Genomic DNA, 14,687 nt, shown 5'->3' on the forward strand with positions numbered 1-14,687 from the left:
TTTTCCCTTCTCCAAGTTCCCCCTCCAGATCCCTTCTTGGCGTGGTGTTTCGTGGCTAGAGGTGTCTGCGTATGTCTGTTCTCAGATCTGTCTTTGAGACGTGGGTATATTTGACGAGACGGTGCTCCTGGCGGGCTGTACGAGCAGATGGTACTGTCGGTCTTTGCCCCTATCGATGCTCAATAGACTCGCAGATTCTTTCCTCCGCGTCCTCTCTTCACCCAGGTGCGTGGAAAATTATTTAAATGAATTGGAAATATCATATTAATACATTATATGATAGTCCCAATTGATATATTCATAAAAGACTTGAGAAATTGGGATCATGTTGAAACAAGGGTAAAAGATGCGCGGGAGTGCCGTAAAATACCAAAATCCTATATCTACTTATGCAAAAACAGGAGGTAAGTATGCTTCAAATATGGACTGCATCATGTCTAGAGGCATCAGTGGCCTCGCTGACCATGGCCTACCTCCACGGCGAGTCTTGCTAGAACTCCCAGTCGAGGGACATGCGAGAGCAACACCTTATTGGACATGAGCGTGAGGGAGAAGGAGCATGAACCAACGGGAGCTTGATCTCCCCCAACATGGCCACCATGGACACCACAGGGAGGTAGAAGAAGAATGTAAACTCCAGATCTACATTATTTATGAAGCTAAACTTACATGCACACGAAAGGGTAAAGAACCGAATCTCCATTACCCTCGCCACCGACCGCCATGGCCACCGATAACAGGGATGGGAGAGGCCGGAGGGGCTGCAGGAGGGGATGTGACATGGGTTATCGCCACATAGGGCAGTGTTTGCGGGGGTAAGCTCTCACCACAAGTTGGGACTGAGTTGGGCAAAATGGAGAAGGAGAGAACAATCCGCTAGAGGCTAGAGGAGAATACGGAATACGATGATGAAAGGAAACAACTGAATGAGGAGAGGAAGAGGTTGGTGTACATGTTTTTTTTATCTTCTAAAAGCTAGTGATACGAACAAGAAAAGGATGAAGATGATCAAACATATTTGTGATGAATGAGTTGTTTTTTCCTTCGGATCTTTTGAGCAGGTGTGCTGAAAAGCCGTATTTGTCAAATTCTCGGTCTTCTAGTTGTAATATTATTTGAATTTTTGGATGAGACTAGTTGATATTGAATGTTTTAGGAAGAATATGGTACACCATTCCAGTTGTAATAACTTTGAGAAAGTTATTTTTGGTCGGAGAAAGTATTGTTTTAGAAATTGAAAAAAAACATATTGAGTCGACGGTATGGAGGTTGCTGGTGTGGGCAGCATGCCCTAAATCTGAGAAAGTCTCTGCCGGCGCTCGCAAAGTGAAGATGGCCTAAGAGTTAAGCGTACATTATGAGGTACAGTTGTTGTAGTTGTTGATGTGACAAAATGACCCTGTTCTAAAAATTCAACACAAAATGAACCAGATCTAAAACCACGCCGTCGTGGGGTATATCGTCATGGTCCTGTGACGCAATGACTTTTGTGCTCTACCCAAGACGCCATGCACTGTATGTAATCACGACGCCCTACACATGGCGCCATGAAGAAAGATTAAATTAGAAAAAAATCTGATATCTTTTGCGTTGAAGTTTCTGAAAAGGCCAAACCTATCCATTTTCACCTGCCTGCTCCAGTGATCCTCCAAGTCTCCGCCACGTTACCATCGCAGTCCCATCTTTCCCCAAGAAAAAGGCGCCACAACTGCGTGCACAGCCGCGGCGGAGGGAGGGGCCCTCCGGCGAAGTGGACGTGGGGTTGCGGATGCGCGCGGCTGACCAGGAGCGGCCGGAATACGCCGTTGCTTCCGCGTTGCTGCCACTCTGTCTCCAACGTGCCCACGAGGGACAACCGCGCCGCGCGCACGCACGCACGCGGGAAAAAACCGTCGTCCTCCCAACGATTTGTTTAACCAGTTTCGATCCACACCTCCTCGTTCGCTTCTCCCTTCGGATTCAGACCAAGCAAAGCGATAAAGAAACTGAGCAAGACTTGAACGCAGAGGCGAGGAAGAAGAAGACAAGTCAAACGACTCGTGCTGCTCCCCTGATCCTTCTCGCTACCTTCATCTCCTTCTCCGCCTACCCCTCCTCCTCCTCCTCCTCCTCCTCCTCCTCTCTTAACTGCGCTCGCCACCGCCGCCTCCACACCACCGCCTCCTCTCCTTTACCTTTCCTCGTACTCGTCCACTGGTGGCCGGCGCTGCAGCTGCTTCATCGCTTCGCTTGCTCTGTTTGTCGGTCGACCCAGGCTTCCATCTTATCTGCACAGGTGATTCTTGCGCTCTCCTTCTCAGTTCAGTTCCTCCAGCTCTGATTCATCTGCTGCCGCGTTTGTTTGTTTGTTTCTTTGTTTGGGGGTGGTTTTGATTCCACGGATTGACCTTTGCCGGATCGAGCTTTGTGGGGGTGGTTCTTTCTGAGATCTTTTGGGCGAGAAAAAGGGGAAAAGTTCCACTCGCAGGCCTTTGCGACCCTTTATCACGTTTTTTTTTTCTTTTTGAATTGCCCATCAGTTCATCTAGCTTCGAATTCGCAAGGATTTCGGGTGCTATTGACCTTTTTCATTTGATCTAAAAAAATCCAACTTCAGTTCCGAATTCGATGGCTTAATATGAATTTTCTCATCTTCAACGGGGATAGCTGGACCAATAGTTTGCGTTAGCTGTTTGTTCCTTTCCGACAGATAGGGCCGCGTTCGCATTGGTAGCTCCACATTTTCATGTCTTCTTGCCCGTACTTTTTCTTCTTTCTAAATTGTACATCAGTTCATCTAGATTCGAATTCGCAAGGATTTCGGATGCTATGACCTTTCTCTTTTGCTCGTCAAAATCCAACTCTAATTCCGAATTTAGATGGCTTGTAAGGAATTTTCTGATCTTCAACGGGGGATAGCTGGACCATTGGTTGTGTTAGCCGCTTGTTCCTTTCAGACAGATAGGGCCGCGTTCGCCTTGGTAGCTCCACATTTTCATGTCTTCTTGCCCGTACTTTAGGGTGTAATCATAACCGAGTTAGTTAGGATAATGCTAGCTAAACAAAATGGTGGTAGTTCAGCTTCAGCTTTCTGTTAGTATAAAATTTGGAATTCCAATAATTGAAGAAACATAGACGAATGTTCTTCGATAGAGCCAGGTAGTATTTATTCTCTCATCTTCAAGTCCAACATGTGTTTTTAAATTGGCGCCTTGCTGTTGTCGACCACACAATAATTGACAGCTGAGCCAGAAATCTCTAGGCTAATGGGTTGCCAATACACCTCTCTTTTGGATCATCTATTGTTGCAATGGAAGTATAGTTATATTGTTTTCTGATATCCTACTACATATATCTCTTGCAGGAGTTCCTTCCAATCTACCATAAACATGGATTGCTGCTTTATGTTCCGAAAGAGATCTCAGCCTGTTGAAGGCGATGATGGTGAGTACCTTCTGCATATCTAAGCATGCCTGCTCAAACAATTTTCCCTGCTTATACGATTTCTTCTGCTGTTCTTTTTTCTCAGATGTACACAGTGTGAAGGTCTTTTCTTACAACGAGTTGAGGAAGGCAACTCTAGATTTCAGCGGGGCAAACAAGATTGGAGAGGGTGGTTTTGGCTCCGTATTCAGGGTAAATATGCATGAGCTGCTACCTACTTCATCAGTGTCTAATAGTCTTGACATTATCAAACACCTTTCGCTAACATTTCATTTTGCTTCATCAGGGAATGCTCAAAGACGGCAGATTAGTTGCAGTGAAGGTGCTCTCAGCGACTTCAAGGCAAGGTGTCCGAGAGTTCTTAACTGAACTTACGGCAATTTCTGACATCAAGCATGAAAACCTGGTCACGCTTATCGGCTGCTGTGCTGAAGGGTCCCATAGGATCCTCGTTTACAATTACCTTGAGAAAAACAGCCTTTCACAGACGTTGCTAGGTAACATTTTGTTCTACCGAACATGTCAGTCGTTCATCTTTCCATTCCTTCATTGATTATCATAATAACAGATGTTCTGGATGTGCTATTGCAGGGTCCAACTACAGCAGCATTCTGTTTGATTGGAAGGCCCGCGTCAAAATTGCCGTGGGTGTTGCCCGTGGACTTGCATTTCTACATGAGGAGATCCGTCCTCACATTATCCACAGGGACATAAAAGCGAGCAACATTCTTCTCGACAAGGACCTTACACCTAAAATTTCTGATTTTGGGTTGGCGAGGCTCCTCCCTCCCAATGCAACTCATGTGAGCACCCGGGTGGCAGGCACATTGTAAGCATAACTCCCAATCCCCTGATTTTACAGCCTTCTTTCACAGACTGAATTTCCTGTTCTGACTTGCAATTTCATTTTTGTTTAGGGGATACTTGGCTCCTGAATATGCTATCCGAGGTCAAGTGACGAAGAAGTCCGACATCTATAGTTTTGGAGTTCTTCTCTTGGAAATTGTTTGTGGCAGGTGCAACACAAACACAAGATTGCCTAGTGAAGACCAATTTCTCCTTGAGAAGGTAAGCTCTATTTGTTGCAGATAACATCAACAACCTGTAAATACAAATTGGCGTCAGTTTCATATCACATTTGCAGCTACTAAAATATAAGTTCATCGACCAGATTTTGAGGGGGAAATGCTGAATTTGACAAAACCTTCATCGACCAAATTTTGAGGGAATAATGCTGAATTTGACAAAACCTGCTCCATTTCCCTTTTGCAGACATGGGCACTCTATGAGCAAGAACATCTAGAAGAAATCATAGATGCCGATATAGACAATGATCAGGACATCGAGGAGGCATGCCTGTTCGTGAAGATTGGCCTCCTATGCACGCAAGACGCGATGGCTCGCCGTCCCCACATGAGCGCCGTTGTCAGGATGCTCACCGGAAGCAAGCGCGTCTCCATGGAGAAGATCACTAGGCCCGCCATGATCACCGACTTTGCGGACCTCAAGGTCAGCAGCAAACCACAAGAAGTGAACCGAGCAAGCCCCAACACGTCGAGATCCTTCAGCACCACCGAGGTGACGGAGCCGCTGTTCTCGTCGTCGGACACACCCACACAGGTTTCCGTGTGAAAAATATTGGACAGAGTTAGGGTCATTCGATTTGTACATTGTCGTGTGGTAGAAGATAGATACGCTCGATTTTTGAGAAAAATTTCTTTGTATCACGAGCAGAGGTTGGATAATATTAGCAGGCAACCTGTCGCGTGCTTGGTTTGTAAGATGTAAATATTTGGAGATGGGTCGGAGATGATTCAAGATAAAGCTTTTGCAAGGATTCACATCGAACTCTGAACCACTGCTGTCTCGCATTTGCTCTAACTTCAGTCTTCAGTGTGACCTGCGAATCGGCCAGTCTTCAGCGTGACCTGTGAATCGTCCAGCCTGATGTGCTGGATGAATTAATCTTGTAGGCCATGCATGATCTTAGGCATGGTATTTTTCTGAATACTGTGGATGATCATAATTTGATAAAAAAAAAAATCATCTCCAAAATCACCCAGAAACGAGTTGCAGTTTCTGGGGCACGCCTGACGAAACAATCACGCCATGCCGACATCGGCATAAAGAGTTCCGTGCATATCACGCGTCGTTACATGGATACGGTCAAGCAGCGGCATGTATCGGCAGATGGTGACCGCCGTGCCGTCGGGTGGAAGTGATGAACGGGTTGCCCAGCGTGAACGCATCCAGATTTCTCCGGCCATACGTGTCGCCGTCGTCGATCAGCGAAATCAACCGGGATGAACATGTCAAACCTTACCTGTTGAACAGCATGATAGTCAACCCGATAAGCGAAAGCGGCCAATGCAGAAGTCAATGGTCACAGGATCACACCATCCCCATGCCTGTGGCTGGCGGGTGGGCCCGTTCGCCGGCGACGTAGGAAAACGTTCTGCGTCTGCAGCGATGTGGGCAGAGCACAACCATCGGTGAGGTAAACGAGGTTGACAATCCTGAGCTGAAGAATCAAGAAACACCGCCACTGGTCAAACTATTTCACTTATGGAAACTTCGAAACAACCTGAAAATTTGTAGTACTAGTCCGTATTTTGCCCAGAATTCAGCACCGAAAGAAATTTATGCAGGCACCAGCTTTTACCACCACCTGTAACTGTCTATCAGTACTAGCATGAAATTTCTCAGAGGAATGGCAGTACGGTACAAGAAAAGTAGCAGGACAAGTTGGCACAGGGATGGCAGAGCAGAACAGTACAAACATCTGGCGATTACAATTATTTGGTCCCTCCAGAGTCGTCCGTGCCACACCGACACTTTTGCACGCCGGAGACATGGACCAGCAAAGTGTAGAATGTGACAGCATTCAGCACAATGGATACAGAGAAAATGAACTCTTCAGCATAACTGAATTCAGTGATCTATATACACTACCTATGGTCGTATGGGACAGCAGACACGTTAGATGCAGCTGCGAGAATAACAACTCTTCAGCAAGGATGATGAATAAAGGAATACAGCATAAATTTCGTGCTAGACAAGAACAACGAACTTTGAGAAAGTGTTAATAAAAATGAAGTTCCAGATAAACTGAACTGAATGCTCTCTATGCTCTCGACCAGATATTTAATCGACAGCTCCACGAAAAGGGGGGTGTCCTTTCTGAATTACAAGTCATTATAATGGTAGCTAAATGGGCAGCAAGGAATTTGGTGGTTTTGCTAAACAAGCGGGGCATGTACTGAAGGTAAATTCATCAGCACCCCATTATTGCACAGTTGTGGACGAAAACACCGGCACGCTCCTTCACCGACAGCACCTCCCAGTCAGCACCTCCGCCGTTCCCATCTTCAGGGCACCAAGAATGCAGCAATATGACTTCACCACGAGGTCCTCTATGGCCACCAATAACCAGCAATCTATCACCACAAGCCCTGAAAGCTAGGCCCCAGCCATTGGAAGAGTCCGCTCTGACGGGCAAAGGCTTCACTATGTTCCATGTGTTATTTGCTTTGTCGTACTTCTTGACAACATTTGTCGACTGGTCAGCTGCATAGAGCTGGTTATTTACAATGGCAATAAGAGGGGGTGACTGAGATGCACTGGTTCCTCCAGGGTACATATCATGTATCCTTCTCCACGTCCTTGTGCCAAGATCGTATTCCTCTCCACAGGTCAGAGAAACCCTCTCACTTGTCACACCTCCAATGACATAAAACTTCCCATCCATGAAGAAACCTGATGAGAGTCTCCTGGCTAAGTGCATGTCTGGTAAAGTCTCCCAGTGGCCAGCCTCCGAATTGTACAGCTCGGCAGATCTCAGCACCTGGCCGTTCCTATCACACCCACCAGCAACAATGGCAATCTCACCAGAGCTTCCCGAGGCAAAGAGACAGCGGGGAAGATTCATCGGAGTGCTACGAGACCAACGACGTGTCACTAGATTGTACATCCAAATAGCAAGACCTGCATATTCTCGGCCAAAGACAAGCAGCTGTGTCCCAACAGCAAGTGATTCCTTGTCTGCACAGGAGAAGCACTCATCACAGGGCAGCCTAGGGAGCTTCATCCATCGATTCCGTGATGGATCAAATGCTTCCCAGGGCATCAAGCTACAGGCCAGATATACCCAATGCTCAACAATGCCATATTGCCTCCGCAGTTTGTACAGGTATCCACTGTTAATCAGCATATTAAATTTCTTGTTCAGACCAGAGAGTGAAGGGTAGTCTGATCTGCTTGTCCAAGCAAGGCAGTCTTGAGCCAGGTCATCATGAAGGCCAGGAAGGAGACAATCATTTGATCCATTGGCACTAGAACCACCTCCTGATTGGGTCTTAACAGCAGCAGTCTGCTCCTTCAGTTCCAGTTCTTTACTGCCTACAACTGAACTATCACAGCAGCGAACCTGTTGCACATTCCCAGCTGAATGTTTCCTAGGCTCTCTTGAGAAATACTCATTCCTGACCAAAAGAAAGTAAGCCAAGGCGTACTTCTGCCAGGAATTATCCTGCTGACTGAACAGCCTAAAGAGGTGCAGAACCAGAGAACCAGGAACAGCAACAAGGCTTTTGGAGTTGCAATCTTGTAAATCCTCCATTGTTTGTTCTAACAGGTCAACCAAACCAGAGGACAAAAAAGTTTGATGGTTCAGAGAGTAACCCTGGAAAAGACATTCAGAGAAAGATCAAAACAAGCACAATGATGCTGGAAATGTGACATAGAGATTCTCGGCAAAACATGAGTGAACACCAAACAATATACTATTTAAGTATAGTGATCAGTATGAAGTTAAACATCATATTAACGCAAAACATTCATCATTGTTGCTGACTAGTTGATAAAAATAGCTACATATTTTCTTTCAATGGAGGTTATTTTTCCAATACTTTGTTGTATCCGGAATCAAGCAAGGAACTAAACATCGGCACAAAAAAGATGGCAAGTGAAACAGGACAATGGCTGCATGAGTTCTTCTTGATGAAGTTGGATGGCAAAACAATCTAATGGAGCTCCACACCACAAAAGGTCAACAATGATTAGTTCCTACTGCTAAAAAAATCTTCAGAGACAGAGCATTTGCTTGATAATGCATACCCAAAACATCCTTCAATGTATATAGGCCAAAAACTATGAATGTCAACAGGTTGCACAACAAAATAATCATAGCACAAAACAATCGTTTCCAGGGAAACATGAATACAAAAGTAAAGAATATACAGGTAACCATAGTGATCAGTACGAAGTCAAACATCAGACAATGCAAAACTTTCATCATTGTCGCTGACTAATTGGTAAAGAATACCTAGCTATTTTCTTTCAGTGGGTGGAGGTTATTTTTTCAAAAACATTGATGTATCGAGAATCAAACAAGGAACTAAACATCAGCACCAAGAAGTTGGCAACTGAAACATGAGAATGGGTGCATGATTTATTCTTGAGGAACTTGGACAGCAAAACAAACGGCCTAATGGAGCTCCACCACAGAAAGGTCAATGATAATTAGTTGGCACTGATAAAGTATCTATAGTGAGAGCATTTGCTTGATAATAAATACTTCACACGTATAGGACAAAAACAATGGAATGCAAACAGGTTGGACTAGAAAATCGACATAGCACAGCACTTACTAGCACGTTAGAAATTCATCATGTAAGATGTAGATCCGAGACAGGAAGAAATGGCCCAGAAGCAGATGTCATGGATTTATGCCAGATTCGCAAGCAACATGGTTCTTAACTCCGAGCCACGCTAAAAGAACATGAAAACGGTAGGAAATGATCTCAGATTCAGAATACCCTGGTAAAATACATGGGTGTTCTCATCGAAGACGCACTGATTCACAGGCGAAATGCATAAGGGATCCGGTGGCATAAAATGTTGTAAAAGTCGCACAGAATCCAATTCATTCATAGCCTCACTAAAAAGAAGGTGAAGAAACTAGCAAACGATCTCAGATTTACAGAACACCCGGTTAAAATGATAACTCTACTTTTTTTTCCCTGACCGCAAACCATTTTTTTCGAGTTGAATACACCGCAAATCAAATTCGCCAGCAAGCAAAATGAAGCAGACATCCGGTGGCTCTAAAAGCCACACATTCGATCGATCTATCGCATCGCCCCGAGCCATCTCATCTCACATCAGCATCAGGAAAGACGATAAGGACGTTTTACCGGACCAAATTCACCAACCAGCTGTCTCCGTCGACAAAACGGAACTAAGTTGGTTTGTCCGGTACACTGTCACTCGGCGGGCGGAGTCTCGCGAAAAGGAGACGGCGCACGGAAAAAAAAACGGGAGATCGCTCCCCTTCCCGTCGACGCGATATACAGGGGTAGGGAGACGGAGAGAGAGCGGAGGGGAGTGGAGTCCTCACCTGACGGAGACGCCCCGACGGCGAGATCCAGGCCACCGGCGCGCGCCGCCCGGCCCCATCCCGGCGCCCAGACACCAGCGGCTCCCAGAAACCTGCGGGCACGGGCGAGATTCGGCAGCGGTTACGGCACGGACGGCAGCGAAAATGAGGCCGAGCAAACGCCCGCCGCGCGGCGACGCGACGGTGGATGCCGGACGAGCGGAGGGAGGGGAGAGCTCACCCGAGACGGCCGGTGGAGTTGGCCGGAGAAGCGGGGCGGGGCGGGGCGGGTCGCCGGCGACGAGGAGGAGCGCGGGCGGCCGGCCGGAGAGGGGCGGTGGGGACCACCGTCAGTGGGACGGGGAGGGCATGGGGAGCGAGATTTGGAAGCGGGGGTGTCTGGGGGAAAGGCGGTATATATACTCCCGTGTGGTTGAGGTGAGGAGGCCCCCCAAGTGCCAATTGGATTTAATTTGCGAGGTATTTTTTTGCTGGGTGGCCATCTGTCACGCCACACTTGCCTCTTGTTTTTAACTTTTACCCCCACCCCCACCCCGCGGCCGGCCTAGATTTCCACGCCTTAATCCCACTGTTATCTCGGAATCACCCCAGAGGTTAGAAAAATGGCCAGTCCTACTGGATGATGCATATCCTGATGCCGGCCGGCTCACTTTTGTTCCGTTGGTGTGTTAAAAATAGTTCTCGGTAGCATTGGTTATTTTTAACTGATAAGCAGATTAGAAGTAAGCTGTGAGACAATAATGGCCGTAAAATCTGGATGAGGGAATGTGGACGCGGGCGGGCAGGCAGAGGCGCACGCATGGCGAGCTGCACAGCAAGTACTCTGGCCGGCTGGCCGGCTGGTGCCTGATCTGATCCTAGCGCGGCGCTCTGTGAGTCTTCCCTCTTTTGTGCCCCATTCCACTCGCTTTCCTTTATGCTATTATGGAATGTTTTCGGCACAGTGTACTTGCCTCTCTTGGGTTCAGAGCGAGGAGGGTAGACCGATCGATGGAACGGATGGATGGTGAAAAGAATCTCCCTCGCTCGCTAGTGTCACCGAAAGCTACCGCGACGGTCTTCAGGTAGGTAGGCCACGCATGCACAGCACGACCGGTTTTCACGCACGTTGGGAGGCGCGCGCGCGCGCAACAGGGTGAAAAGGACGGCGCTGCATTATCCTGCCCTTTTTTACTCCGCTCCATCATCATTTCCTGTCAGACCGCCACTAGCAATAGTAGTAGTAGAGAAAATATGACGCGGACGATGATAGGGACGTCGGGCGATTTATTAGTATATAATGGAGGTGCTAGGCATTTTTCAAAAAAAAATGGACTAGTTCGAATATTTTTTGTGAATAATGCGGGCGTTTTAGTATCGGGAGCGTCTAGGGAGCGGCCGCATGCCCGTTAGAGAATCTGAGCGGGCAACTTAAAAAGGAAACATGCTAGCTTTGTCAGTGTGAACGTCTACTATTTATGGTGACACATCCAGTAATTATAGCACATGCACAATAATGACTGCATGCACATTAATTTTCCTTTTCAAATATTCAAAATCATATAACTTTTGCACCAGATGTCGAAATTAGGATCCGCTTTCACTTTTGAATTTCTTGCGGTGAGCTCTTCCAAACTAGATCTCATTTCTATGTATTTTGATAAAGTTTTTTCTAAAGCAACTTCTACGTGCGACAAAGCAATTATAATGCGAGACGATGCAACTTTAGTGTGGGGCGAAGCAACTTTGCTGCAGTAGTAAATCTACATTCACAACGAAAGTTGCATCGCTGGATGCCAAAGTTGCTCAGCCGTCCATCAAAAATTATTCAGTGGGCACCAAAGTTGCTTCGATGGACGCTAAAATTGGGCCGTCACAAACCAAATTTGCTCTGTCAAGTACCAAAGTTGCTCTGCAGGACACTAAAATTGCTCGGTCGGGCGCCAAAGTTGCTCGGTCGCGCATGATAGTTCCTGTGTTGGCACCAAAGTTGTGTCCCCGGGCACCAAAGTTGCTATGTTGGCACCAAAGTTATGTCGTCGGGCACCACTCGTCCGCACATTGAAATTGCTCCAATGGACACCAAAATTGTTGTCGAGCACCAAAATTGTGCTTTCATGAACCAAAAAATGTACATGTTCGTTGCACACAAAAGTTGCTTTTCCGCACACGAAAGTTGTTTTGCTACACAACAAAGTTGCTCTGTCGCACATCAAAGTTGCTGTTTATAAAAATTCGTCAAAACATATGAAAATGTGGTCTAGTTTTAAAGCTCTCGTCGTAGGGATTCTAGAAGTGAAAACGGATTGTAATTTCGCCGCACGATTTTAAAGTTACAGCTTTTTAAATAACAAAACGTAATATCAGCTAGCCTACCATTTATGTGACAGCTAGATCTCACATGGAGCTGGTGCGTCCGCCCAGAACTTTGATTTGGCATGCGTCCGCTGGAAAGAATTCAGGAAAACTTACTGCACCTTCATTGACCTGACCTGACCACTCCCGCCTTTCCGAAAGCTTTGTTACGCACAGTGCGTTTACTGCGCCCCGATGACGTCATCGCGCACATTTGCACTAGTGGTAAACCTAGCAGAAAAATACGGAGATAAAACATTCCGTTCGTGGTACATGATCATATTCTGATTTCTGAGTGAAGAAGAAATTATTTTCACAGCAACTGACTGTACACCCCTGATGCTGGAAGTGCCGATCTCGGCCCGGAAACACGTCGTGGACACGGCGGCCGGAGCCCTTGCGCACCCCCGGATCCGGGACAGGCGGGCAAGCGCGCGCGGGGCAAACGGCCCGGCACGCACTGTTGCGGAGAAATGTGCGCACATCTGGCACACCCCATCCCCATGGGAGGAGCTCGTCCCGCGCGCCGCCGTCGGCCCCAGCTCCGGCCAGCGATGGATGGATCGAGCAGGGGACGTTGCTCCTGTTGGCCGCAACAGTCGCCAACTTTTGCCTCCTCTCCCTCCATGTAGCTCCATCATGGCACAGTGAAGCCGGCCCGGGCGGGCCGTGGAAATGCAGGCCGTACGTACACTGCGTGGAGACTTCGTGCGTACGTATCCGTTCCGTGTACGTACCTTGGTTGATTGCTGGCTGTGAGGTGGAGGTCGGAGATGGACGGAAACGGAGACGCAGGGCGAGGGGAATCGTGTGGAAGGCAGGTGCCAGAGTTAGTAGGAGCGGCACTGTGGCATGTGACGCGCCATTATGGAGGTTTAAAGGCTACTGCGCGTTGGAGTACACTGTAACCATGGGAGCTGTGAGTTGTACCGATTGTATTTTCCAGGAGCTGCTACCATACCATCAGGATGCACCTACTACCTACTCCTCTTCCGGATAACTCTTCCGGGTAAACGGGGGTAGAATATGGTTTTAAATTTGTGGAGATGTCTGGATTTGTTACTAATTTCCTAGAGAGAAATGTCGGGGAGACAGTGACCGGATATACCAGGTGCATTTTTTTCTGCAAGGAACTGTAGAAGTGAGTGAGTGAGCTAGAAGGGTGCATTATGTATGGCCAATGTTTCTGTAGACTGAAAGGACGCTGTTGTAAGCTAAACCCCCACCTCCCAGCTCCGGTTTGCAGGACAAAAACGCAAAGGCGCGTTGATTATTAGTGCTCGCTCGCTTTACCAGCAGTACACGGCAGTGGTGGTAGTGGCGCTGTAGCGTAACCTACCGCAAGTGGAACGCGCGCGGAGACGGAATGGAATGGAAATGTGCCTCCGCGGGCGGGGCGGGCTCACATGCGTTCATGGGTGGCGGTGACAGCGGTGGTGCTGGGCCCCACCGCGTCCTTCCTTCTGGTTTCGTGATGGATGGATGGATAGATCCAACAACCGAGCGAGCCCCTTTTCTCTCTTCCCTTGGCTTGGCCCCTCTCGTCTTTTGGCTCCGTTCCTTGCTCGTGTATGCATCCATCCTGTATTCTTTCAGGGGAGAGGAGGGAAGACAGCTGGTGCGCTACAATACACCACCACTGTACCACAAAGAAAAGAATGTAAAGGCTCCTGTATATTTTTTCTGTTTTACCGAACAGAAAACTCGGAGCATTTAACCATAACCATTCGTGTAGTGACGCATAACGCTAGCAACCAAGACATGAAATTAAGCAACAATGTGGTGGTACAGTGTGCGCACGTGAACGGAGAGGGAGAGAGAGGGGCCGTTGCTGGCTGGCAAAGTGGCAATTGCATTAGTGGGAGCGGACAAAAGCGGAGGTGGTGAATTGAAGCGCAGGCGAATGAAGCAAGAAACGGGCGGGGCGGTGGTGGCGTGGCCTTATTAACTCGTCCTAGCATGCGCGCAGGTGGTGGTGGTTCCCTGCTAATCCGCCCGCCCGCCCCCATGTGATCCTTTGGCAGTGGCAGCTCGCCCTTAATTATGCACGGCCCCATCCAACCTCCCTCCACGGCCATGGCCCCAGCTTCCTCTTCCTGTCTCCGTCTCCGTCTCCTCCACGGGGGTTTTGCCATTCCGCGGCCACATCAACCCCCAACACGCCGCACCGCTGCCCCTCCTTCGCCTTCAAATAAAAGAAACTCTACAGAGATGGCGGGTTTGGCTCGTAGGAGCAAATGCTTCTATTATGCACAATAATTAGAAAATAATTTTAAAAATGTCAAAACATTCTGATATAAATTTTTTGTTGTACATCGTGACATTCTATGTTAGTGCACAAATTTTCATGGAGAAACAACATTTTATGTGGCGTGTACAGAAAAGATAAAAAAATGTCCTGTACGTACTTGTGTTATAGCATCAAAATTTGTCTTTCTTACTGGAGCCACAAATTTTTATACTCCGTAGTTTTTTTTTTTTTTGAAAATTGTGTACGAACATAAAATGTGTACATGTACCTGAAAAAATTTAG

The 14,687-nt window shown here is 47.5% G+C and overlaps 2 protein-coding genes across 2 annotated transcripts; one reads left to right on the top strand and one right to left on the bottom strand.

The window, feature by feature from the left end:
* Nucleotides 1-1,935: 1,935 nt before the first annotated feature.
* LOC127336147 (cold-responsive protein kinase 1) lies at nucleotides 1,936-5,264 on the top strand. Its single transcript, XM_051362921.2, has 7 exons — nucleotides 1,936-2,275; nucleotides 3,344-3,423; nucleotides 3,509-3,615; nucleotides 3,710-3,920; nucleotides 4,015-4,252; nucleotides 4,341-4,491; nucleotides 4,696-5,264. Exons 2-7 carry the CDS (start codon nucleotides 3,369-3,371, stop codon nucleotides 5,053-5,055), a joined length of 1,122 nt encoding a protein of 373 aa, XP_051218881.1. The 5' UTR covers nucleotides 1,936-2,275; nucleotides 3,344-3,368; the 3' UTR covers nucleotides 5,056-5,264.
* A 1,225-nt stretch (nucleotides 5,265-6,489) lies between these two features.
* LOC127336146 (F-box/kelch-repeat protein At5g60570) lies at nucleotides 6,490-9,906 on the bottom strand. The gene is made up of 2 exons (XM_051362919.2): nucleotides 9,821-9,906; nucleotides 6,490-8,104 (listed from the first exon to the last, which is right to left on the bottom strand). The coding sequence occupies exon 2, from the start codon at nucleotides 8,039-8,041 to the stop codon at nucleotides 6,698-6,700; it is 1,344 nt and encodes a 447-aa protein (XP_051218879.1). The 5' UTR covers nucleotides 8,042-8,104; nucleotides 9,821-9,906; the 3' UTR covers nucleotides 6,490-6,697.
* Between the last annotated feature and the right edge of the window lie 4,781 nt (nucleotides 9,907-14,687).

The sequence above is a fragment of the Lolium perenne genome, chromosome 2 (assembly GCF_019359855.2).
Source record: "Lolium perenne isolate Kyuss_39 chromosome 2, Kyuss_2.0, whole genome shotgun sequence".
NCBI classification, from domain to species: Eukaryota; Viridiplantae; Streptophyta; class Magnoliopsida; order Poales; family Poaceae; genus Lolium; species Lolium perenne.